This window comes from Hordeum vulgare, chromosome 7H (genome assembly GCF_904849725.1).
Source record: "Hordeum vulgare subsp. vulgare chromosome 7H, MorexV3_pseudomolecules_assembly, whole genome shotgun sequence".
In the NCBI taxonomy this organism is placed as follows: Eukaryota; Viridiplantae; Streptophyta; class Magnoliopsida; order Poales; family Poaceae; genus Hordeum; species Hordeum vulgare.
The window spans coordinates 536,065,598-536,089,031 of record NC_058524.1 but is presented as its reverse complement, the minus strand read 5'-3'; the positions used below and the strand labels follow the sequence as shown (position 1 = coordinate 536,089,031).

General features: G+C 43.2%; 3 protein-coding genes across 3 annotated transcripts; 2 read left to right on the top strand and 1 right to left on the bottom strand.

Moving 5' to 3' along the window:
- Positions 1–11,457: 11,457 nt before the first annotated feature.
- Positions 11,458–16,143, top strand: LOC123410459 (PHAF1 protein At3g51130). The gene is made up of 14 exons (XM_045103406.1): positions 11,458–11,756; positions 11,979–12,061; positions 12,196–12,270; positions 12,664–12,731; positions 12,902–13,007; positions 13,115–13,175; positions 13,257–13,426; positions 13,737–13,799; positions 13,880–13,927; positions 14,699–14,812; positions 14,919–15,018; positions 15,097–15,167; positions 15,695–15,799; positions 15,919–16,143. The coding sequence occupies exons 1-14, from the start codon at positions 11,591–11,593 to the stop codon at positions 15,964–15,966; spliced, it is 1,278 nt and encodes a 425-aa protein (XP_044959341.1). The 5' UTR covers positions 11,458–11,590; the 3' UTR covers positions 15,967–16,143.
- A 412-nt stretch (positions 16,144–16,555) lies between these two features.
- LOC123410180 lies at positions 16,556–20,286 on the top strand. The gene is made up of 5 exons (XM_045103075.1): positions 16,556–16,900; positions 18,177–18,346; positions 18,838–18,907; positions 19,644–19,698; positions 19,788–20,286. Exons 1-5 carry the CDS (start codon positions 16,711–16,713, stop codon positions 19,906–19,908), a joined length of 606 nt encoding a protein of 201 aa, XP_044959010.1. The 5' UTR covers positions 16,556–16,710; the 3' UTR covers positions 19,909–20,286.
- Positions 20,287–20,585: 299 nt separating this feature from the next.
- On the bottom strand, positions 20,586–22,519 carry LOC123413359 (alpha-amylase type A isozyme-like). The gene is made up of 4 exons (XM_045106301.1): positions 22,386–22,519; positions 22,173–22,305; positions 21,126–21,940; positions 20,586–21,033 (listed from the first exon to the last, which is right to left on the bottom strand). The coding sequence occupies exons 1-4, from the start codon at positions 22,470–22,472 to the stop codon at positions 20,755–20,757; spliced, it is 1,314 nt and encodes a 437-aa protein (XP_044962236.1). The 5' UTR covers positions 22,473–22,519; the 3' UTR covers positions 20,586–20,754.
- Between the last annotated feature and the right edge of the window lie 915 nt (positions 22,520–23,434).

The window sequence follows — 23,434 nt, the reverse complement described above, 5'->3', positions numbered from 1 at the left end:
TGAAGATGTTGATGGTGATGAGTCCCCTCCGATGAGAGGAGTGTTGGTGATGACGATGGCGATGATTTCCCCCTCCAGGAGGGAAGTTTCCCCGGCACGACGACCCTGTTGGACCTCTAGATTGGTTCTGCTCAAGTTCCGTCTCATGGCGGCGGCGATTCCTCCCGAAAGCCTCCTCCTGATTTTTTCTGGAACGAAACCCTCCTTATGACAAAAGAGGGGAGCAAGAGGGCCAACAGGGAGCCCACAAGCCCCCTAGGCGCGGCTAAGGGGGTAGGCCGTGCCTAGCAGGCTTGTGGCCTCCTGGTGGCTCCCCTCTGGTACTTCTTCCGCCAAGTATTTTTTATAAATTCCAAAATAATTCCTCGTTGATTTTCACGGCTTTTGGAGTTGTGCAGAATAGGTATCTCAAACTTGCTCCTTTTTCAGGCCAGAATTCCAGCTGCCGGCATTCTCCCTCTTCATGTAAACCTTGCAAAATAAGAGAGAAAAGGCATAAGTATTGTACTGTGAAGTGTAATAACAGCCCAAAACGTGATAAATATCAACATAAAAGCATGACGCAAAATGGACGTATCAACTCCCCCAAGCTTAGACTTCGCTTGTCCTCATGTGGAAACCGAGATCAATAAATATGCCCACATGTTTAGAGAGAGAGGTGTCGACAAAACAAAATACGAACATGCAGGCATAATGATCATAATCAGAACAGCAATATCATCATATAATCTCTTATGCTAAAGTGATAATTCCTTCACAAAGTAAAGTATGGATCAAGAACCTTACTGAGAATTAACAACCAATAGCCTTTAGTCATTGAAGCAATTGCAATTTATCTTAACATCGGAAAGAGTCAAATAAGAGCTTGTAAAGCAAATCCACATACTCAATCATCCTTTTGTCTTCTACAATTGCTACAACTCACATGGTACAGAGATCAAAGTTTCAGTCGGACACAGAGTAAGATAGGGGCTTATAGTTTCGCCTCCCAACTATTTACCTCAAGGGTAATGTCAACAATAATAATGCATGAATACTTACTTCCAAGTTGACATATGAATATAGATCTTTCCCTAGCATATGACGTTAGCCAAGATAAAGGCGAAATAAGGAATTGGTGTAGATCACCATGACTCTTTCAAGGGAAAAAAGTAAAGGTACAAGATAGGCCCTTCGCAAAGGGAAGCAGAGGTTGTCATGCGCTTTTGGGGTTTGGATGTGTGACCTCTTAGTGTGAAGGAATGTCACTTTATATTGCCTCCTGTGATAAAGAACTTTATTATGCAGTCTGCCGCTTTTATGTCTTCCTCATCACAAGTTCGTACAAAGCTTATTTTCCACACACTAATAGATCATAAATATTTAGGGAGCAATTTTTATTGCTTGCACCGATGAAAACTTACTTGAGGGATCTTATTCAATCCATAGGTAGGTATGGTGGACTCTCATCACAAAACTGGGTTGAAGGTTTATGGATGCACAAGTAGTATCTCTACTTGGTGTGGAAGTTTTGGCTGATATGGGGTGGAAGCAATCGTCACATGCTAAGGGATCTCTAGTCATATAATCATTGTTCGGAACCAAGCAAACATAATTCATTATGTTGTCTTCCTTGTCCAACATCTACTTCTTAGCATGCAATAGTTTAGTGAGTGTTCACAATCATAGATGGTGCCCAAGATGATATATTTATATGTGAACCTCTCTTTCTTTATTACTTCCTATTAATTGCAGCAATGACCAAGGTCTACGTTTGTCCACCCACAACAAGTTTCAATCAACATTCCTTTTATATGTGGAGCCATCACTTCCCATAAGATCACTACATGATCTTTCATGCTTTTGTTCTTTTATCATTCTTTTCTTTAGATCATGGCATGTAGCAAGGCCCTTAACTAAAACACTCTTTATTATATGACTCACGAACTCGAATACATCGGGGGTGACACAAAGCAAAATTCAAGCCTAGATCACTAAGAACTCTATTCTACTAGAGAAAGATAAGACCAAAAAGGATCAAACTAAGAAAAGGTAAAAGCAAAAGATGTGATGGTGATACGATACCGGGGCAACTCCCCCAAGCTTGGCACAAGCCAAGGGGATTGCCCATACACATGCTTAGTAGTCTTCCTTCGAGGGTGATGGTGGTGGAGTTGTTGCAACCTGGGTTTGATCCTTCGTCTTCCAAGGCATAGGTGCTCCATCATGGAAAGATGATTGAGTCTCCGGAATCCTCAAATCTGCAGCCAACCGTATTGATTTAAATCTATACTCATACTCACAGTTTTGGTTCTGCAGGTCATAGATCTGGGCTTGGAGGTGATCAATTCTATCATAGAGCCTGGAGAGGTGCTTCCCGATGTCATTGGCATCGATCTTGTGCTTGTTGGTGAACTCCGTGATCATCATGTGGTTGGTGTTGAGTCTGCTTTCCACCATCCCTTGGCACTTGAAGACTTGCTGCTCCATTGCTTCGAGCCTCGCCTCCACGCTTCCGGTCTTCTTGGGCCCCTCAACATCACGGATGTGCAACACCCCCTCACACATCTCGATAGATTGAGGGTGTTGCAACACTCCCGCGAGGTAGGGATTGATGAACTTCTCGAAAACTTGTCCTTCAGAGCTTTTGGGGACGCCATAGCGATCTAGATCTGTCTGGACAACAGCTCGAGACGAAAACAGAGGAAATTTGCAAGATACGAGGGTCAGACCTTTGGGGAGAATATATAATGATTTTTTTTCCGACGAGAAGGAGTACTCCGCAATAAAACGGAGTCTGGGAGGCACACGAGGTGGTCACAAGCCCCCCAGGCGCGGCCAGGGGGTGTCCCGTGCGTGGCAGGCTTGTCGCCTCCTCGTGCGCTTTCCGGACTACTTTAAATTTTTCTAATTTTCTAAAAATTCCAAAACGGAGAAAAATTCCTAGTGGAAAAGTTTTGGAGTCGGCTTACTTACCGAATCACATACCTCTTCGTTTTTGGAGTCTGAAACAGGCTGATAAATATCCCTTATGTACTCCTCCGGACTTATGGTATTGATACTATTGCTTTCAACATTTATGGGAGTAACTGAGATATAATGCTTGATTCTTTGCCCATTTACCACTCTCGAAAAATTACCTTCCGTGTTGTTGATCTTGATGGCACCGGAACGATATACTTCCTCAACAATGTTAGGACCTTTCCGTTTAGAGAGAAGCTTGCGTGCAAAAAATCTTAAACGAGAATTATATAGCAAGACATAATCACCTACATTGAACTCACGTTTTTGTATCCTTTTATCATGCCACCTCTTAACCTTTTCTTTAAACAACTTGGCATTTTCATATGCCTGAGCTCTCCATTCATCAAGCGAGCTAATATCAAATAACCTCTTCTCACCAGCAAGTTTGAAATCAAAGTTGAGCTCTTTGATTGCCCAATAAGCCTTATGCTCTAGCTCAAGAGGTAAATGACATGCTTTACCGTAAACCATTTTGTATGGAGACATGCCCATGGGATTCTTATAAGCAGTTCTATAAGCCCACAGTGCATCATCGAGCTTCTTAGACTAATTCTTTCTAGACCTATTAACAGTCTTTTTGCAGAATTAGTTTAATCTCTCTACTACTTAGCTCTACTTGACCACTGGACTGAGGGTGATAGGGAGATGCAACTCTATGGTTGACATCATACTTAGCAAGAGTTTTACAGAAAGCACCATGAATGAAATGTGAACCACCATCAATCATTAGATATCTAGGGACTCCAAATCTAGGGAAAATAACTTCTTTAAGCATCCTAATAGAGGTGTTGTGATCAGCACTACTAGTTGGGATAGCTTCTACCCACTTAGTAACATAATCAATAGCAACTAGGATATGAGTATACCCGTTGGGTTTTGGAAAACGTCCCATATAATCAAAGCCCCAAACATCAAATGGTTCAATGACAAGTTAATAATTCGTAGGCATTTCCTGACGTTTACTGATATTACCTATTCTTTGAAATTCATCACAAGATAGGACAAACTTACGGGCATCCTTAAAGAGAGTGGGCCAATAGGAACCTGATTGCAATACCTTGTGTGCAGTTCTATCTCCCGCATGGTGTCCTCCGTAAGCCTCGGAGTGACACTTCTGTAGGATCTGGCCCTGTTCATGTTCAGGTACACAACGTCTAATAACACCATCTACTCCTTCCTTATAAAGGTTAGGATCATCCCAAAAGTAATGTCTCAAATCAAAGAAGAATTTCTTCTTTTGCTGGTATGTGAAACTAGGTGGTATATATTTGGCAACGATATAATTTGCATAATCAGCATACCACGGTGTACTACGTGAAGCATTGATGACATTCAATTGCTCATCAAGAAAGCTATCATCAATAGGTTGTGGGTCATCAAGAACATTCTCCAACCTAGACAAGTTATCTGCTACGGGGTTCTCAGCACCCTTCCTATCAACAACATGCAAATCAAATTCTTGTAGCAAGAGAACCCATCTCATAAGTCTAGGTTTAGCGTCTTTATTTTCCATGAGATACTTAATAGCAGCGTGATCAGTGTGAATAGTGACTTTGGAATCAACTATGTAAGACTTGAACTTTTCACATGCAAACACGACTGCTAAAAATTCCTTTTCCGTAGTAGCATAGTTTCTTTGGGCACTGTCTAGAGTTTTACTAGCATAGTGAATAACATTCAACTTCTTATCAACTCTTCTGCCCTAGGACAACACCAACAACATAATCACTAGCATCACACATGATTTCAAAAGGTAAGTTCCAATCAGGTGGTTGAACAATAGGCGTAGTTATCAAGGCCTTTTTAAGTATTTCAAAGGCTTCCTCACAATCATCATCAAAAACAAAAGGAATATCCTTTTGCAAGAGATTGTTAAGAGGCCTAGAAATCTTAGAAAAGTCCTTAATGAACATTCTATAGAAACCAGCATGACCTAGGAAACTTCTTATACCTTTGATATCTGTAGGACATGGCATTTTCTCGATCGCATCAACCTTAGCCTTATCGACTCCAATACCTCTTTCAAAAAATTTATGTCCTAAGATGATGCCTTCATTAACCACAAAGTGGCACTTCTCCCAATTCAAGACAAGATTGGTATCTTTACATCTCTGCAAAACTCGATCAAGGTTGCTGAGGCAATCATCAAAAGAAGACCCGTAAACGAAGAAGTCATCCATGAAAACCTCAACGATCTTTTCACAAAGTCGGAGAATATAGCCATCATACATCTTTGAAAGGTAGTAGGTGCATTACATAAGCCAAAAGGCATACGTCTGTAAGCAAAGGTACCGAAAGGGCAGGTGAAAGTGGTTTTCTCCTGATCAGATTGTGCAACAGGTATTTGAGACAAACCAGAATAACCATCTAGAAAGCAGAAGTGTGTGTGTTTAGATAGTCTTTATAGCATTTGGTCGATAAAAGGCAAAGGGTAATGATCTTTCCTAGTGGCTTTATTCAATTTCCTAAAATCAATCACCATCCTATAGCCAGTAATAATCCTCTGAGGGATCAATCCATCCTTATCATTAGGGACAATGGTAATACCTCCCTTCTTAGGGACGCAATGCACCGGACTTACCCAATCACTATGAGCAACATGATAGATAATACCTGCCTCGAGGAGCTTTAGTATTTCTTTTCTTACTACCTCTTTCATCTTAGGATTTAATCTCCGTTGATGATCGGCAACTGGTTTGGAATCAGGATCGGTTTAAATCTTGTGCTGGCATAGAGTGGGACTAATGCCCTTAAGATCATCAAGAGTATATCCAATAGCAGCACGGTGCTTCCTCATAATTTTTAGTAACTTCTTTTCTTCATGCTCTGAGAGGCTAGCACTAATAATAACAGGATATATCTCTTTTTCATCGAGATAAGCATACTTAAGAGTATCAGGTAACTACTTAAGTTCAAACACAGGATCACCCTTTGGTGGGGGTGGATCTCCAAGCAGTTCAACAGGCAAATTATTCTTAAGGATAGGATGTTGTTCAAAGATAACTCTATCTATCTCATTCCTTTCATCCATATGCATATCATTTTCATGCTCAAGCAAGTATTGCTCTAAAGGATCAGTAGGAGGCACAGCAATAGAAGCTAGGGCAATAATTTCATCCTTACTAGGCAACTCTTTTTCATGAGGTTGTCTACCAAACTTGCAGAAATTTAACTCATGTGACACACCTTCAAAGACAATAGTGACAATTTGGTTCTCACAGTCAATATGAGCATTGACAATATTGAGAAAAGGTCTGCCAAATATGATGGGGCAAAAGCTATCTTGTGTGGTAGCAAGAACGAGAAAATCAGCGGGATACTTCATTTTACCACACAAGACTTCAACATCTCTAACAATTCCCAAAGGGCAGATAGTATCTCTATTGGCAAGCTGAATAGTGACATCAATAGGTTCCATCTCAATAGGTGCAATCTCGTATTTAATTTCATCATATAAAGATTGAGGTATTGCACTAACACTAGCACCCACGTCACATAAGCCATGATAACAATGATCTCCTATCTTAACAGAAACAACATGCGTGCCAACAACAGGCCTATGTTTGTCTCTAGCATGTGGTTTAGCAATTCTAGCAGCATCTTCACAGAAGTGAATATCATGGCCATCAACATTTGTCGGACAGGAGATCTTTGATAATAGCAATGCTAGGTTCAACTCTAATTTTCTCAGGGGGTGTAGGTGTTCTAATGTAGCCCTTACGTATCACAGTTGAAGCTTTAAAATGATCCTTTATCCTAACAGGGAAAGGTGGTTTCTCAATGTAAGCACTGGGAACAATTGGATCATTATAAGCGATGACTTTCTCTTCAACTGGATTGGGTTTAACTACATTGACTTCTAAGGGAGGATGATATTTAAACCACTTCTCTCAGGGAGATCAATATGAGCAGCAAATGGTTCACACAATGAACCTACTATCTGAGAGTCAAGTCCATATTTAGCGCTAAAATCACAAAAAGTATTTGTTTCAACAAAGGATTTAACGCAATCAAACTTGAAATGTATACCTGACTCCTTACCTTCATCAAACTCCCAATCTTCAGAGTTGCGTTTAATTCTTTCCAATAAATTCCATTTGAAGTATCTCTCTTCATAAAAGAACCGGTACAAGAAGTGTCAAGCATGGTGCGATTATCATGAGAAAGCCGAGCATAGAAGTTCTGAATGATAATTTCTCTCGAGAGCTCATGGTTGGGGCATGAATATAACATTGATTTAAGCCTCCCCCAAGCTTGAGCTATACTTTCTCTATCACGAGGCCAAAAATTATAAATATAATTCCGATCACGATGTACGAAATGCATAGGATAAAACCTTTGATGAAATTCCAATTTCAATCGGTTGTAGTTCCATGATCCACTATCATCACATAGCCTATACCATGTCAATGCTTTATCCCTCAAAGATAAGGGAAAGACCTTATTCTTGACCTCATCCTCGGGCAAACCTGAAAGCTTAAATTAACCACAAACTTCATCTACATAGATTAGATGCAAGTCGGGATGTGATGTTCCATCTCCTGTAAAAGGATTAGCCAGCAGTTTCTCAAGCATACCCGAATGAAATTCATAGCAAATATTTTCAGTAGGTGCAGAAGGTTGAGGAGCAACTCCTTGTGCTTCCGTTCGAGGTGAAGATACCCCGAACAAGCTCCTCAAAGGATTAGTTTCCATAGTGACAAGTGACAATAGATTTCAGCACACTATATAAATGTTTCCTTACCAAATTCCACTTACCAAAGGGGGTTCACTCCCCGGCAACGGCGCCAGAAAAGAGTCTTGATGACCCACAAGTGTAGGGGATCTATTGTAGTCCTTTTGATAAGTAAGAGTGTCGAACCCAACGAGGAGCAAAAGGATCTGACAAGTGGTTTTTAGCAAGGTATTCTCTGCAAGCACTGAAATTATTGGTAACAGATAGTTCTGTGATAAGATGATTCGTAGCAAGTAACAAAAGTAACAAAGGTGCAGCAAAGTGGCCCAATCCCTTTTGTAGCAAGGGACAAGCATGGACAAACTCTTATAGGAGGTAAAGTGCTCCCGAGGACACATGGGAATTTCTGTCAAGCTAGTTTTCATCGTGTTCATATGATTCGCGTTCGCTACTTTGATAGTTTGATATGTGGGTGGACCGGTGCTTGGGTGCTGCCCTTACTTGGACAAACATCCCACTTATGATTAACCCCTCTCGCAAGCATCTGCAACTACGAAAGAAGAATTAAGACAAAGTCTAACCATAGCATTAAACTAGTGGATCCAAATCAGCCCCTTACGAAGCAACGCATAAACTAAGGTTTAAGCTTCTATCACTCTAGCAACCCATCATCTACTTACTACTTCCCAATGCCTTCCTCTAGGCCCAAATAATGGTGAAGTTTTATGTAGTCGACGTTCACATAACACCACTAGAGGAAAAACAACATACAACACATCAAAATATCGAACGAATACCAAATTCACATGACTACTTATAGCAAGACTTATCCCATGTCCTCAGGAACAAAAGTGACTACTCACAAAGCATAATTATATTCATGACCAGAGAGGTATTGAATAGCATCAAGGATCTGAACATATAATCTTCCATCAAGTAATCCAACTAGCATCAACTACAAAGAGTAATTAACACTACTAGCAACCTTACAAGTACCAATCGGAGTCGCGAGACGGAGATTGGTTACAAGATATGAACTAGGGTTTGGAGATGAGATGGTGCTGATGAAGATGTTGATGGTGATGAGCCCCCTCAGATGAGAGGAGTGTTGGTGATGACGATGGCGACGATTCCCCCCTCCGGGAGGGAAGTTTCCCCGGCAGGACGACCTTGCTAGAGCTCTAGATTGGTTCTGCTCAAGTTCCGCCTCGTGGCGGCGACGATTCCTCCCGAAAGCCTCCTCCTGATTTTTTCTGGAACAAAACCCTCCTTATAGCAAAAGAGGGGAGCCAGAGGGCCAACAGGGAGCCCACGAGCCCCCTAGGCGCGGCGAGGGGGGTAGGTCGTGCCTAGTAGGCTTGTGGCCTCCTGGTGGCTCCCCTCTGGTACTTCTTCCGCCCAGTATTTTTTATAAATTCCAAAATAATTCCTCGTTGATTTTCACGGCTTTTGGAGTTGTGCAGAATAGGTATCTCAAACTTGCTCCTTTTTCAGGCCAGAATTCCAGCTGCCGACATTCTCCCTCTTCATGTAAACCTTGCAAAATAAGAGAGAAAAGACATAAGTATTGTACCGTGAAGTGTAATAACAGCCCAAAAAGCGATAAATATCAATATAAAAGCATGATGCAAAATGGACGTATCTAACCTCATCAAAGGCGAGGAATAAATGATAGGTGATGCGTTGATGAAGTGGGAGTCGACCTTGAACTTGTGTTCATGCCCATAGAAACGACGTTGATCCTACCATAGAAACTTCTCGTATCAATAATCATTAATTCTATGATTTAATCTTGTATATGTGATTTGGTACTTTGCAACCGTGGTTCTAACCATGATTGTTCTTCTTTGATCCCATATGTATATAAGTAAAAGTGCTTGTCTTCCACAGATCAATACATTAGTCTAACCTCTACTCTGATCTACCTCTGAGTACTGTCCCTGGTATCATGAAAATATCATGGAGCTATATAACTTCTTACGAGATCCTCATCAACTATGACATTTCACTGATTCCAATTTTCCTCATGTTTTGAGTCGTTGGACACGCAAGTACACCGATATATGAATTGAGTATGCATTGCGATTCGACAAATCTTAGTGGTCTTCCTTGTTTACGAGTTTGTACTTGATCTTATCACTCCAAGCTGTTAAGCTACATCATCATCGTCATGCTAAAGCTTGACCATGCTATCTATGTCCTCCATCCCTGGAGCACATTTCCGACTGTGCGTTAAGCTTACATCGGGCTTTCAATATCATGTTGGTTGTCTTGAAAGGCAACCTCAATTCGGAGCTAGCGGTCTTATCTATGATTCCGACAACCTTTCGCTGCATCATTCCCTTCTTGATGTCGTCACTGAATGATTACATCTTCATGAAACTTCTCGACAAATGTGTCGTGATCGATCATCAGCATTCTGAACTCTTCCAGGGTATCAATCAGATTCATGAAGATAAGGACTATCCTTGCCTCTCGATGATTGGTGTTATCATCGGTAAACCTTTTTGCTTTCCCTCCAACACAAATGCGTTCATGTTTGTGTTGTCCCTTAAGTTCCTGACTATTCGGCTTATGTTATCTTCTACCTTGGAGTGTTACTATCTTTTATGTCAATAATGTCGTGAGGGTTGCACACGTCTTAAGAATTCTTGATATAGTGATACTTCTCTCCATCACCATTCATTTCTTGGTCCTCGTGTTGTTTCTACCCGGAATACCAACAAGTGAACTCTGATCCGTGATTCCAATACTTCTAGCAACCCTATCGCTTTGAAGTTAATGACTGATAATTTCATTCTTGGTGTGTTGGTTGTTGACTCACTATTTTAGCATTGGTCGTGCTACTGAGTCCGTATTTTCGAGTGCACCCTTCGACCAATGTTTAATGTTGAGGTTTCCTCGAGCATACATCATTATATCATTTGAGTTGACAAATGGTATCTCCTTGACCTTATAATTTTGGTAATTTCAAAAATTCATCCCTATCGAAATCTTGTGGGATTGTTGCTAAGCCCATTGGTCACACCATCAACTTTCTCCTTGTTCGACGACGAAACTCTTGAAAGCATTATCTTTGTGCCTAGCTCATGAAGAATGTGTTTGAGAGCAGAAATGTTTTCCCAAAGGTTATAATATACGGTATGTCTTGCGAAACATGTATAGCAACTCTAACAATGCAGCAGAGTACAAGGCCCTACTGCACGAGCTTCAGATAACATCATCCATGGGCGCCCAACGCCTTGAGGTTCGAGGTGATTTCAATCTCATCATCTCCCAAGTGAACAACGAGTTCGACACAAAGGATCTGAATATATTGCTTGTCTTATTTTCTCTACATCATGTCATTTTATTTTAAACATTATTCTGTTTCATGCTTAATACTCTAGATGCATGCTAGATACCCTAACTAACCTGCCCAACCAATGGATTGATGCCCCATTCTTTAAAAAAAAAGCTTTGATTGTCACAGCACAAAAACAAAACCGTTCTATTGTTTTGATCTTAATCCTTAAAACCTGGCTTTGCATGTTGAATACAAATGGATTTTATCCGCAAAAGAAAAATACTTTTGAGCTGCTCCTCACATAATAGTAAGAGAAAAAGAAAATCCTAACGAGGAAGCAAAACGTATAACGTGATAACGTGAGCACAAGCAAGTAAGCAACCGGTGGCCGTGCCAAGTGTGAAACCGGCGCCAACCCCACTGACGGGTAGGGCCCATGTCTACGGACCTCACACTGACAAGCCGGCCCCGCACGTCGTTCGTTGGCTTCTCGTTAAGCTAAACTACTAGTCGGCGAGAAGAAGGAATCGGAGTAGACGCAAGCCCACGCGAATCCCCGAACCCAATCGGAGCGACGAGAGGAACAAACCGGCCGACGAGGGGAAGGAAGAAGGCCCGCCACGGCGATGCAGACGCAGAGGTCACCGGCGATGGTGGGGGGAGGGCCCGGGTCGGCGGTCGGGTCGCCGTCCCCGGCGACGGTGCCGGTGAGGCGGCGCTGCGAGGGCACGGCCATGGGAGCCGTCACCCTCGACCTCCGCCCCGGCCTCGGCGTCGGCCCCTTCACCCTCGGTGAGTTTCCCCCCCCCCCCCCCCCCCCCCCAACAACCCTAGCGAACCAACCGCCCGTCGTCGCCACGTCGGTTGGGATCCGATTTCCGAACCCGTCAGTTGCTTCCTTTCGCTCCGCACGCGACTGCGGGAGAGAAACCTGCACTTTAAGCAACCGCTTAGCTGAAAGTTTCGATTTTTTCGATCAATTCTGACACGAGAGCTCGGGGATGGTCGGTGCAGGGATGCCGATTTCCGATGCATTTGCGCAGATTGAACACCAGCCAAACATTTACGATGTTGTCCACGTGAAGTACTTCGATGAGGTTCGTGATGGGCATCCCTGTTTGGTGTTAACAATCCTGGGGCAAATCATCAAACCTCTGATAAAGTGTGGCAAATCATCTAATGCCCCCAAATTAAGCTTAACCGATTGGTGTTGTCCATTTTGTGATTCCAGGAGCCTCTAAAGTTGGACTTTGTCATAAGCTTTCCGGATCACGGGTTTCACTTGCGCTTTGATCCTTGGTCGCAGGTTCGTTTCTATTGGTGGAGTCATATGATTGGGTTTTCCTTGATACTCTCGTTGCATTATAGACATTGTTGATCTCACTTGTAGTTGTACCGAATCCATGCATACAATCCCCCACAAAAAAATATAAAAAATTCATGTATACAAGAGCATTTGTTTGTTGATAGTGAATACTTACTGAAATGTTTATATAACCAAATTATATTGGTTCTATGCTTGGTTGAATAGAAAGTGTAATGCAGACCCTTCAGTAGTTAAGTGCTGTAGTTATTTGAATTCTGCAGCAAAATTTACTTAAAAGGATATGGTATAGAAACTTGTACATACTTTACATTTGAGATTTATGAAAAACAATCACTATCCTTCAGAAAATCTTCTTTTATTTTTCTCCTGCAGAGGCTCCGGCTCATTGAAATTTTTGATGTTAAGAGACTGCAATTGCGTTACGCAACGTCTTTAATTGGGTGAGGAGCTTCTAGGCATTCCCACTTTTCTGTTTATTCTATATTCAAGAAACCTTGGGTCGAGTAAAGCGTATATGTGGCATATGACCATTCATTTGTTGCTCTAGCCGTTCAGCAAAAGGTTCGGTGCTGTGTTACTGAAGATTTCCTTCTCCCTTCTATTCTTTCAGCGGTCCATCGACGTTAGCCACTTTTGTGTCTGTTTATGCTCTATTCGGACCAACTTTCCCTGGGATATATGACAAAGAGAGGGGCATGTATACCCTCTTCTATCCAGTATGTCATGAAAAATCACCCTTGCTTTTTTTCATTCCTTTCAAGATTTTGTTCCATGTTCCATTTCCTGGTCTGTTTGGGTTTATCTTACTCACATGATTTTGCAGGGCTTATCATTTGCATTCCCTATCCCCAGTCAATATACAAATTTCTTCAACAATGGGGAAGGTATGTTGCTAAATAGTCACATTAATTTCTGCGTACCTATCATTCACAGCATTTCTTCTCAGCTTCTTATTGCACTTGCAGTGGCAGATTTGCCCCTGGAGTTTCCCGATGGAACAACTCCGGTTACGTGCCGTGTTTCTATATATGATAGCTCAACAGATAGCAAAGTTGGTGTTGGGTCATTGATGGATAAGGCGGTTATTCCTGCCTTACCCGCGGGCAGCCTATATATGGAGGAAGTACATGCAAAGGTACATTGCCTATTTGTTGCTGATATTTCCACCCTATTAATCCTGTAAAAATTGCAGAGATTTTCCTGTTCCATGATTCAGTGATCCATACGATCTGGTTTTACAACTCACACTTTTTAAAAGTTTTTGAGCAAGTATATAGACCAAAAGAAAGTAAATGCAGAATTGTAGGCTGAACAGCTGGTAGTGTATGTGTCATGCATCATTGTTACTGTCTTTTGTGCATAGAATAAAAAATATGTAATTTTATAAGCTCTACAGTATCTTCATTACTGGAGCAAACCTTTTTACAGCTTTATCTTGTTTTCAGCTTGGTGAAGAGCTTTGGTTCACTATTGGGGGCCAGCATATTCCTTTCGGAGCATCGCCACAGGTATAAATCATTCTACCATCTGCTCTCTTTTTCTGAAGCATGCTTTAATGATTTCTTACTGGATGCTTTATCTTTGGCAGGATATCTGGACCGAGTTGGGTCGTCCATGCGGTATCCATCAGAAGCAGGTCTGCTTATAATTTTGATTTTTTTGTACTGAAGCACTGCAATATGTATTTTCGTAAAGATTGTGGCAAGCTAATCTTTCAGTTGTTATGAATAACATGCACTAGATTGCTTGGTATGCATGCTTTCCAGTGTATTCCTTGGAAACATCTATATGTCTCCATATTTTATCCTATACCGAGCGGGTGACGATAAACCAGGGTGTCATTTCTAGTTAATATTCTGGGCATGCTAGAGAAGCCAAGTTATCTATTAGTATTTCAAAGATCAGTAAACAATAAAGGATTCCATGCACTCAAGCAATTCAACATATGGTTCAAAAGATTCGACGACCTCTTGGTATCATACTGAACTAGGTGTTAGGTGCTGTTCCAACATGTGAGTGTTGGTAGAACACAATGTGGATTTGATTGAATAACCCCCAAAATATGCTTGGAACATGCGAAATGTTGGACAAGGATTTTTCTGATGCTTGCAGATTGCTTTCGGAGGTTTGATTGTTACTTGCAAAACAATGTTGCGTCTGGTGCAGTTTAAAGATAAACAGCCAAAAAGCTGTTTCACCTTTGACTTTCTGATTTTTAGATTTATATATTTTATATGTGGAACCATTTTTTTACTGCTTGATACATGTCAACTCTTCTGTGATATATGCTCTCCCTATTTTTTTATTGAAAGAATAATAGTATAAGGGAAGACCAAAATCCTAAGCACTAAAAATTCAATACTGCATTCTCATCTTTAACGCTTACCATCTCGTGCTCTCATGTTAGGTGGACCAAATGGTTATACACTCTGCATCCGACCTCCGTCCTCGGACTACTCTTTGTGGAGACTACTTCTACAACTATTTCTCACGTGGCATAGATATCTTATTTGATGGTCAGGTATGGAGTTTTTTGTTAGGTCTGCCTGCACACTTCAAAGTTTTGACAACATATTTTTTGTGAGGTTCAACCAGCATGGTGACCAGTAGATTTTGTCTCATTGCAGACTCATAAGATAAAGAAGTTTGTTTTACATACAAACTTCCCTGGTCATTCTGATTTCAATTCGTACATGAAATGCAACTTTGTTATCTATGATGCTGAAGGTACGAATTGCTCGTTATAGTCAGTTTGCTGGTGATGAGATCAATACTACTTAACTATTTGCTTTGTTTGAGCTGAAGGGGGACAGCAGCCTACTGGTAACACTTCCAAGAATTGCATAACACCCCGAACAAAGTGGGAACAAGTCAAGGTATGGTGTTCACCATGAATTTATGCTGCAATGATTGACATGTAGATTTATAAATTATAACCTATAAGTATCAACTTTGCTTTGGGTTGCCATTTCATTGCTAAACCTTTTGTGCTCCCTCTATGACTACTTGTTTTTCCTAGATTTGTTTATGAGATATCTCAATCTTTTAATGGTTGAATGTCTGCCTTTGCGAAAAGTTGGTGAATGACCGAATTTTTGAATTTACATGCAAATAAACGAGTTACTATTGCTTCTTTGATCCTGGTAAAAAAGATGTTTCTTTGATCGGCATGCAAATAAAAGTAAATCATATCATGGGTAATGGTCCCAAGCTAAAGGGACATCAGTTCTTTTACTTATCAAAAGTAGCTCAACACGCCACGTTTGAGTTATAATCTTAGTTGTAGTTATGTAGTAATTGTTTGAGCAGTAACGCTATTTCTTGGTAATGGCCAATTTTTTTCTGCTTTCGATTTTCCATGCTTATTTGCTAACTGACTAGTGTGTTGATTCTACCGTATTAGGAGATCCTTGGCGACTGCGGTCGAGCAGCAATCCAGACACAGGGCTCGATGAATAACCCGTTTGGATCAACTTTCGTCTATGGATACCAAAATATTGCTTTCGAGGTGGGCTACCTATCATTCGGCTTCAGAAACCTTCTTTTCCTGTGCGAAGTGTATCATCAATTTGTTTGTTATCATTTTGATCTGACATTTGCAATTCTTCCACTCCCATTGACAAACAGGTGATGAAAAATGGATATATCGCCACCGTTACCCTCTTCCAGTCATGAGTAGCGTAGTTGCACCTGATGTACGCGGCATGCAAAGTCTGAAGCATGCCCCCTTGTTACGTTGTAAATTAACCTGTATATCCCACTCATTGTACAGGATGTGCGTTCCTGGGGTCTCTCTGTAAATATCATTCCATCAGTACCATTTATCGACTAATTAATCATGTGCGCCCATTCTGTTGCTCTGGTTTTGGCCACCCTGAACGCAACCTTGTATTTACGTCGATTCTTTTGCCGTCAGGATATCTTGAATGATAATTCCATGCAAAATCAAATTCCTTCCATTCCAGAGCCGTCATTTTTTTTCTCTCTTTTCAGTAGCACAATCAAGTGACCTAAATGTGTATACACTAACTTCAGACGGGCACATAGGGTGTGCGCGTGTTTTTATGTCTTCGATTTTGACTAATTAATCATATTCAAATCCTGATGCCGCCACTGGCTAAGTTTAAAGAAAAAATATCGACGATTAGTATAGCAAATGTACATATTTAACATTAATTTAGAAATATAATTTTTTAATTGAATTTAGAAACAGACTTGGGATCCAAATTCTTGATAAGACTGTATTCTGTCGACTGCACAAAGCGAAACTGAAAACCAAACACAAGAAGCTCCGACTGAATAGACGCCAGAGGCGGCGGCACCACGAAAGCGAAGCCCCCTCCCCTCTACAGTCTCCCCACGCGGGCCACAGTCACAGATCACCCGCCGCCGCCGCCCCCCCCCTCAATACCGGCGGATATGGAGCGCGCAGGCGCCGCGCCGGGGGTCCCTGCGGCAGGGGAGGGCGCGGCGGCGACGGCGACCCCGGTGGCAGGGGCAGGTGTGGTGAAGGGGAGGTCTTGCAAGGGCTGTCTCTTCTACTCGTCGGTGCTCAGGTCCAAAGGACGCGGCCCCGTCTGCGTCGGCGTTACCCGCGGCATCCCCCAAGGTCGAAAATCGCGCCGACACCACCTTCCCCCTCTCTTCTTTCTCTGACTGCTTGGTTGAGGGTCTTATTAGGTGGGCTAGGGTTCCCCCGTTCCTAGTTCAGCCATGTAATCTATGCCCCCCCGAGCTTTCGCTGGGCTCCGTGTTCTGCACCAGATTTCGGTTGTTGCGGTGATGCACAGACGCACGAACCATGTGGATGCATACAGATTAGGGCTCCTGTGTTGTTTGCAAACAGGGATGCCCATTCCCACACACTAGGAAGAAATCACCTTTGTCGCAACTCATGTCTTCAGTGGAATTCGACAAAATTTCAATGTTCACATCATTGCTTTATCTGGAAAGTAGGCTGTATTCTGGTACTGGCTTTCCCCATTCCGTTAGTTTCATAACGGAGACAAACAAAGTTCGCAACCGAACAAAGGGGCACACCAGAGGAAAACCCACTGTCCGCCCCCGCTTTGGGAACAGGCAATTGGAAAACATATCCTAGCACCACCCTGACAAACAGTCAAAGGTATTACATCCCATACTGATGCTTAACATCAGTGCCACAAAAGAATTCTACCAATTAATAGTAGGCTACTAGTTATACATATCCCAGGAAGATTGCTGTAAAAGTATCCTCTAGTACAGCCATTTAGTGTTAGTACCTGGACCTGTGGGAAGGATAAACGCCTGGGTTTGTTTGTTGACTCTTCAGAGCAGCACAAGAAAGTCACTGCGTTTATGTTATTACGTATCTGATTCTGGATCTTCTGTTGAGTTTATATGTGCCACCGACGTTCTGGCAACCACGCAAGGACAATTGAGTGTATGAGATTAGGTCTCCATTATGTGACTGCAAAGATGGCTTGGAGCAGATGCTTCAGTCAATTTCATTGAACCGTAGTGTTACGCCAGGGCATCAATTCCATTAAATTCCAGAATGTTGTTGATCATCATAGGTTCACCAATAAACTCCTGTATTTTATTAGTACTCTGTACTGATGATCAGTTGAATATGCTAGATCAGTAAAAAATTACAATCCATTCTATAACTTTGAGATTATCTCTGTTGAGACAATCTCTGCAGAACAGCAAAAGTACCGTTTCATATCATGAATGTTTATCTCTGTATCATGTACACTGGATTTATCGTCTCACCAGTCACCATAGCAGTAATAATAGCTGGCTTAATTTCCTGACTTGTTTTTATCTGAATTTGTAATTCTTAACTGTTGGGTTGACTTGTTTTATCCTATCTTGGTTTTTGTTGAACTTGCTACGGATACCAGTTCCTGATCGTATGGTTGGAGAAATTGAGCTGGGAGCTATCCAAGAAGGTCGCAACCTTTCCAACTTCAAATATGCATGTGCTGGATATTCCATATACCTAGATGACAAGGAGAGCTCTACACCAAAGGGAGAGAAGTATGCAGAGCTCCCTATTTGTGTTGGAGTTGAGGTATTTCTTCTTCTTCTGAAGCATTTATTGCTCTGAAATTATGCTTAACATGTCATCTCACACATAAGCAGTATGTCAATGTGACTTAATGTGCATGGGAATTATGCTGTCTATTGATGGTGTATATTGTATAGGTTGTCTTAGTATAGCAGGCATATTCTACGACAGTTGATTTTTTATGTAAAAAGCAATTTAGCGTGCAAGCCTAGTTCTGTATTTTGTATATGGAAAACATGGCTGGCGTGTGTTCATGGCAACCCATACCTTTTATTTATTTACAATGATGAGTTGATGACACTTCCCTTCATTTCTCAATCACAGTAGGAATGAATACTGGCCATGCCATAACACTAGACATATATTCTTGATCTTTTCCCTAATATGTTTATTACTATTATTGAAACCGCTTGGCCAGTATCATACTGTTAAGTGTATGCCCAATGATAAGTGAAGTGTAAGCAAGAAGTGCCTTTTCTTTTCTTTTTCTGCAGTTATTGACAGACAGAGCTCCAACTAAACAAGCTCCAGCTAAACAAGCTTCAGCTCACATAAAAAAAGAAGGTAAGGAGAATATTTATTTTATTGCCTGACAAGTGTGTAACCATATGTAATAATAATCTAATAGCGACTCCAAAGCTTACCTCGGTATGCTAGATCATTGCAAGAGGTGCTTAACATGTCACACTTTCCTTCAGTGGCCTCTGTACTACAGATTCTCTGTAGAATGTATCAATGTAATGAACTGCCTCGCCTGTTAATGAAGAAATGAGTGGATATACTAATGTTGCATCGTTGATTATTGCATGATTCAAAGCCACCAAATCTTATTCTTAAAGTCAATTTTGCCACAGTAGTAATACGGAAAATGTTCCCTAAAACAGAACATCAGAAATGGTACTTTAATTTAGTCGGCAATGACTGGAGGAACTTGATCCTAAAGTGCAGTCTGAATTCTAAGTTGAACAATTTTGTAACGCGCATATATCTCAGTGTGCCTGAAACTAAACTTATCAGGGATGCAAATTTGGAACCTTTAGGGTACCCTCCAACCCTGCTTATAGTTAACCAAATTAACTGAAGTTTCAAAAATGAAGTGAATTCTGAAACTTGGTTCATTTAGTTGAACTAAAGAGGGTCGGAGGGTACCCTCAAGGTTCCAAATTTGCATGCCTAAAACTTATTTACACGTTGGCTTATAAGACTTGTTCTTCATGAGAAACATGTGATGATTATTCCATTGTGCCTGAAACTAAACTTATTGGATCTTGAAATTTCACTTCTCTTGACAACATTGCAGCTACTCAAGCACATGGACACAAAACTGCGCTGACACAAGCCGATTTCATAACCAAGTAGGTTTCTCTTTTGGTTTAAACTCTACTTGAGCCCATGGATTTGCATAGACATTTAACAAATCGCGAATTTTCAACTGGACCTGCAGATTTCAGAGGAATGCTGGGCTTGTGGCCAGTGGTGTGGTTAGGAACATGAATAAAGTTGGGACTTATGTGAAAGACACGGTGGATGACATCCTGTACCCATACCGCAAGCGTCCCAAGTAAAATCTAGTACTTGTTCTCCTTAAATCCTGGAGTAGAATAGAGAAAAATGTGGGAGCATGTAATCTATTACTTCCAGAGGCACTGGCGTAGGAGTAGCCTCGCTTGGTTTCTGAGGCTCTGGCTGTGGTTTTGCTGTTTGTCAGCTCATGCCTAACGCTAACAGGCTGTTACATGCCTGTTTCGATTCTTATTGTGTTCCTTTAATAGAGCCTCTCCGCTGCCCAACTTGCAATGCAATCTTCATTCTGCTGGTTCCTCCAGCAATGTAACAAAACTATGAAAGAGCTCATCTTTCGCCTATTTAAGGAGCCTTTGGAGAATAATAAATTAATAATAGGCCGCCATTTTGGCTTCCTTTGCTGGATTTATTTGGATTAATGACGTTGTCTTTGTATTACTGTGGAAATCTTAGTTTCAGCAGTCAGAAAAACCATTGATTAGTTATTTCTTACTTCCTGGCGCGTGCTCATATTACTGGAAACATGTGTAAATCCTATATGGCGCGATGTGTAAATCCTATATGGCGTGTCACCTTGTGTTATGTTCATCGCGTACTCGCAGTGTTGAGATTGTTTTTCCTTCTTGCCGTGGAACTTCTGGGGAAAAAAGGGCTGAAACTGTCTTTCCCTTTTCTTTGCGGTATTGCTGAAACATCCAGATGGCGCAAATGCCTCTTATACCTCTTCGTATCCTCAATACTTTATTTAGTAGTACAATCGTGTGAGCCATTCGTACAGCTCATCTTTGGGTACAAGTACACTTAAATCATAACAATATCTGCGCGTGTGTATAGCAGAATGGACAATTTTGTTCAAATCATCTTGCCGCGGCGCTTCAGTGGAGGTTTCAGCTCCGTTGTAGTGTGGCCGCCGCAGCGATCTTCTCCCAGACGGCGTAGTCCTTGCCGTGCGCCGAGGTCACGAACCCGGCCGGGATCACAGCCCCGACGTCGTACCTGGACCCGATCTTCACCACCACCTTGCTGTCGATCTCTGCGACATATGCGTCTCCGTCGTGCATGAGGATCTTCAGAGCACTCGTCGCCGTGATGCCGTTGCGCTTCCTGATCGCCACAAGCGCTGCGATCTCGTCCTTGAAACCCAGGTTGAAAAAATGGTCGTAGAACTGCAAATCACCAAGACAAACAGATCTTAGTTTCCTTAATGAATAGTCATGACTCATGACCGAGTGAGACTTGAGGGTGAGTTCCTGCTTACGATGCATGGGATGCCAGAATGGGTGAGGATGTACGCGTAGCCCTGCATGATCTTGTCGGAGGGGAATGGCCACTTGGCCTGCGTGGAGCCGGTGTCGTGGTTGTCGATGAAGGTGACAGCCTTGGCCGGCCACCACCCCATGACTCCGGGGGCTTTGCCCTGCGGGTCGATCAGCCGCCATAGCTCGCCCTCGACGGCGACGTTCAGAATCCCCTTGGTCGTGAAGTCGAACACCATGCCAGCCGACGCCGCGCCGCCCACCTTGTCCACCCAGTTCACCAGATTCTGCCGGTGCGCGTCCTGGTCGTAGTTAGGCTTGCCGTCGCCGCCGGGGACCATGCCGTCCCAAATCTCGGCCACGGCGAGGCTCGGGGATGTGCCGTCGATGTACACCTTGGCCATCTCCGCCGAGTAGCCCCGAGCGAAGTCAAGGCGCCACGCGTCGAAGCCGAGGTCGCTCTTGAGCCAGAGGAGCCACTCCTTGAGCTCGCTTTGGACGCGGTGATTGAGGTGATCGATGTCGGGCGCGTCGGCGTAGTCAGCGCCGGTGTCGAGGTTGGCGGTGCCGTCGGAGTATTTGGTGTCGTCGCGGCAGATCATGTGGGGGCCCCAGTCGAGGCGGCTGTCGGAGGTGCCGCCCTCGTAGATGCAGTAGATGCCGCGGCTGTCCTTGTAGTCGGCGCAGCGGTGGTTGATGACGATGTCGGCGATGGCCTGCACGCCATTGCCGTGGAGCGCGCCGATAAGCGACTTGAGCTCCGCCGCATTGCCGTACTTGGATGCGTCGATGTCGTACAGCCGACCAGGCATGTAACCTGCACCCAGGTCGATCGTTTTAGTTTGTAGTATCTTTATTTACATGATCATATTTGTACATTTTGTTTCTCGTCACTGCTATAATATCTTTTCTTTGTCGAAAAAGCATTTTGAAATCATAGTGTACTTTGCAACCGCAATCAAACTTAGCATGCTGTCCTTGGCTCTTCTTGGTTGCCTTGAGACACGAATGATTTAGTGGGAAGAGGGAGGGGGAGACAGGAGGAGGACCTTCCGCGGCAACGGAGTGCGACGGCGGCGGGAGCCAGACGTGGGTGACTCCGGCGGCGGCGATGTCGTCGACCTTTCCCAGCATCATGTTGTACCACCCGCCGCTCTGCTTCCACGACTCCCAGTTGAACCCCTGCAACATCCATTCCAGCTCCCGAGCTCGGATTCTTCTCCTCAAAGAAACAGATCAAACCCACACACTCGCGCGCGTACCTGAAACAGGACCTGATGGCCGGATGCCAACCCGGCAAACAGAAGCAGCAGCAGCGAGAAGCAGCAAATGTGGCTCTTCTTCCCCATGGCTCGAGCTCAAAAGGCACTCTGCTTCTGCTCCGAATCGCTGGCGGGTGGTTGATCGGTTGATGGCTACAAGTGTTCTACGTGCTTGGTATTTATAGGCAGGGGACAAGGAATTTCGCACGAGCTGCGTACGTGCTGTGGTGTGATAGACAGGGAGTGTTGCTTGCAGGCAATGCATGGGTACCGGCCTCTGTTATGGAAAAATGGAGTAACTGGTGATGGTCAAGTCAAGCTGGGTTGGCACAGCCTCCATGGAAAATGATGGATGATCCAAGTTGAGATCGAAACGCAGCATTGCCTTTTGCTTTTGGACCAACCGATTTTCTCACAGAAATAAGCACGCAAAAGATGGGAGGAACATTATGTAAGGTTCCTTAGGGCATCTTCAAGGCGGATGAGTAAATCCCCCGCAAGCAATGGTCTAGACCGTATGGTCCGGACCGTAAAAGCCATCCAACGATGTCCTGTATCGATTTACGGGACCCGCAAATTAAAGATAAACGTGGAAAGGTTTTCGGAAGTCCGGACAAGAACGTCGTTCGATTCTGACCGTCCTATCCCACCCCCTCCCCCGTGCGCTTCCCACCCGGCGCCAGCTGCCCGCATTCATGTCGTTATAGAGGGCCACTCCCCATTTAAGAGTGGACACGACCTCTTACCGGCACCGGCCGCGACGCGTCTTCGATGTTCGCGCCTGTTCAATGCCGGAGACACTGACTGATGAGACGAGACGAATATCTACCATGTCCGTTCAATGCACCATCCTTTCGTATGCTGCCATGAAGCAGGCACGTCAGCCGAAAAACACACTCTGACGTCCCGCATTGACGTCTGGCCTCACCGGAATCCCCTATTGAAGAGCATCTACAACCACGGTTTGCAAATCTGGCTCCTCAAACGCCCGTGGACACGTCCGCAAGTACTGACCGATCAATCCTCAAATGTGCTTGTCCACATCCAAC

Excerpts from the sequence above, each read along its gene's own strand:
- LOC123410459 (XM_045103406.1), top strand. The coding sequence starts at position 11,591 with ATGCAGACGCAGAGGTCACCGGCGATGGTGGGGGGAGGGCCCGGGTCG. Across the intron at positions 12,271-12,663 it reads GCTTTGATCCTTGGTCGCAG|AGGCTCCGGCTCATTGAAAT; the intron begins GTTCGTTTCTAT and ends TTTCTCCTGCAG. Across the intron at positions 13,427-13,736 it reads TGGAGGAAGTACATGCAAAG|CTTGGTGAAGAGCTTTGGTT; the intron begins GTACATTGCCTA and ends TCTTGTTTTCAG.
- LOC123410180 (XM_045103075.1), top strand. The coding sequence starts at position 16,711 with ATGGAGCGCGCAGGCGCCGCGCCGGGGGTCCCTGCGGCAGGGGAGGGC. Across the intron at positions 18,347-18,837 it reads CTATTTGTGTTGGAGTTGAG|TTATTGACAGACAGAGCTCC; the intron begins GTATTTCTTCTT and ends CTTTTTCTGCAG. Across the intron at positions 19,699-19,787 it reads CAAGCCGATTTCATAACCAA|ATTTCAGAGGAATGCTGGGC; the intron begins GTAGGTTTCTCT and ends CTGGACCTGCAG.
- LOC123413359 (XM_045106301.1), bottom strand. The coding sequence starts at position 22,472 with ATGGGGAAGAAGAGCCACATTTGCTGCTTCTCGCTGCTGCTGCTTCTG. Across the intron at positions 22,306-22,385 it reads GCCATCAGGTCCTGTTTCAG|GGGTTCAACTGGGAGTCGTG; the intron begins GTACGCGCGCGA and ends TGGATGTTGCAG. Across the intron at positions 21,941-22,172 it reads GCACTCCGTTGCCGCGGAAG|GTTACATGCCTGGTCGGCTG; the intron begins GTCCTCCTCCTG and ends ACCTGGGTGCAG.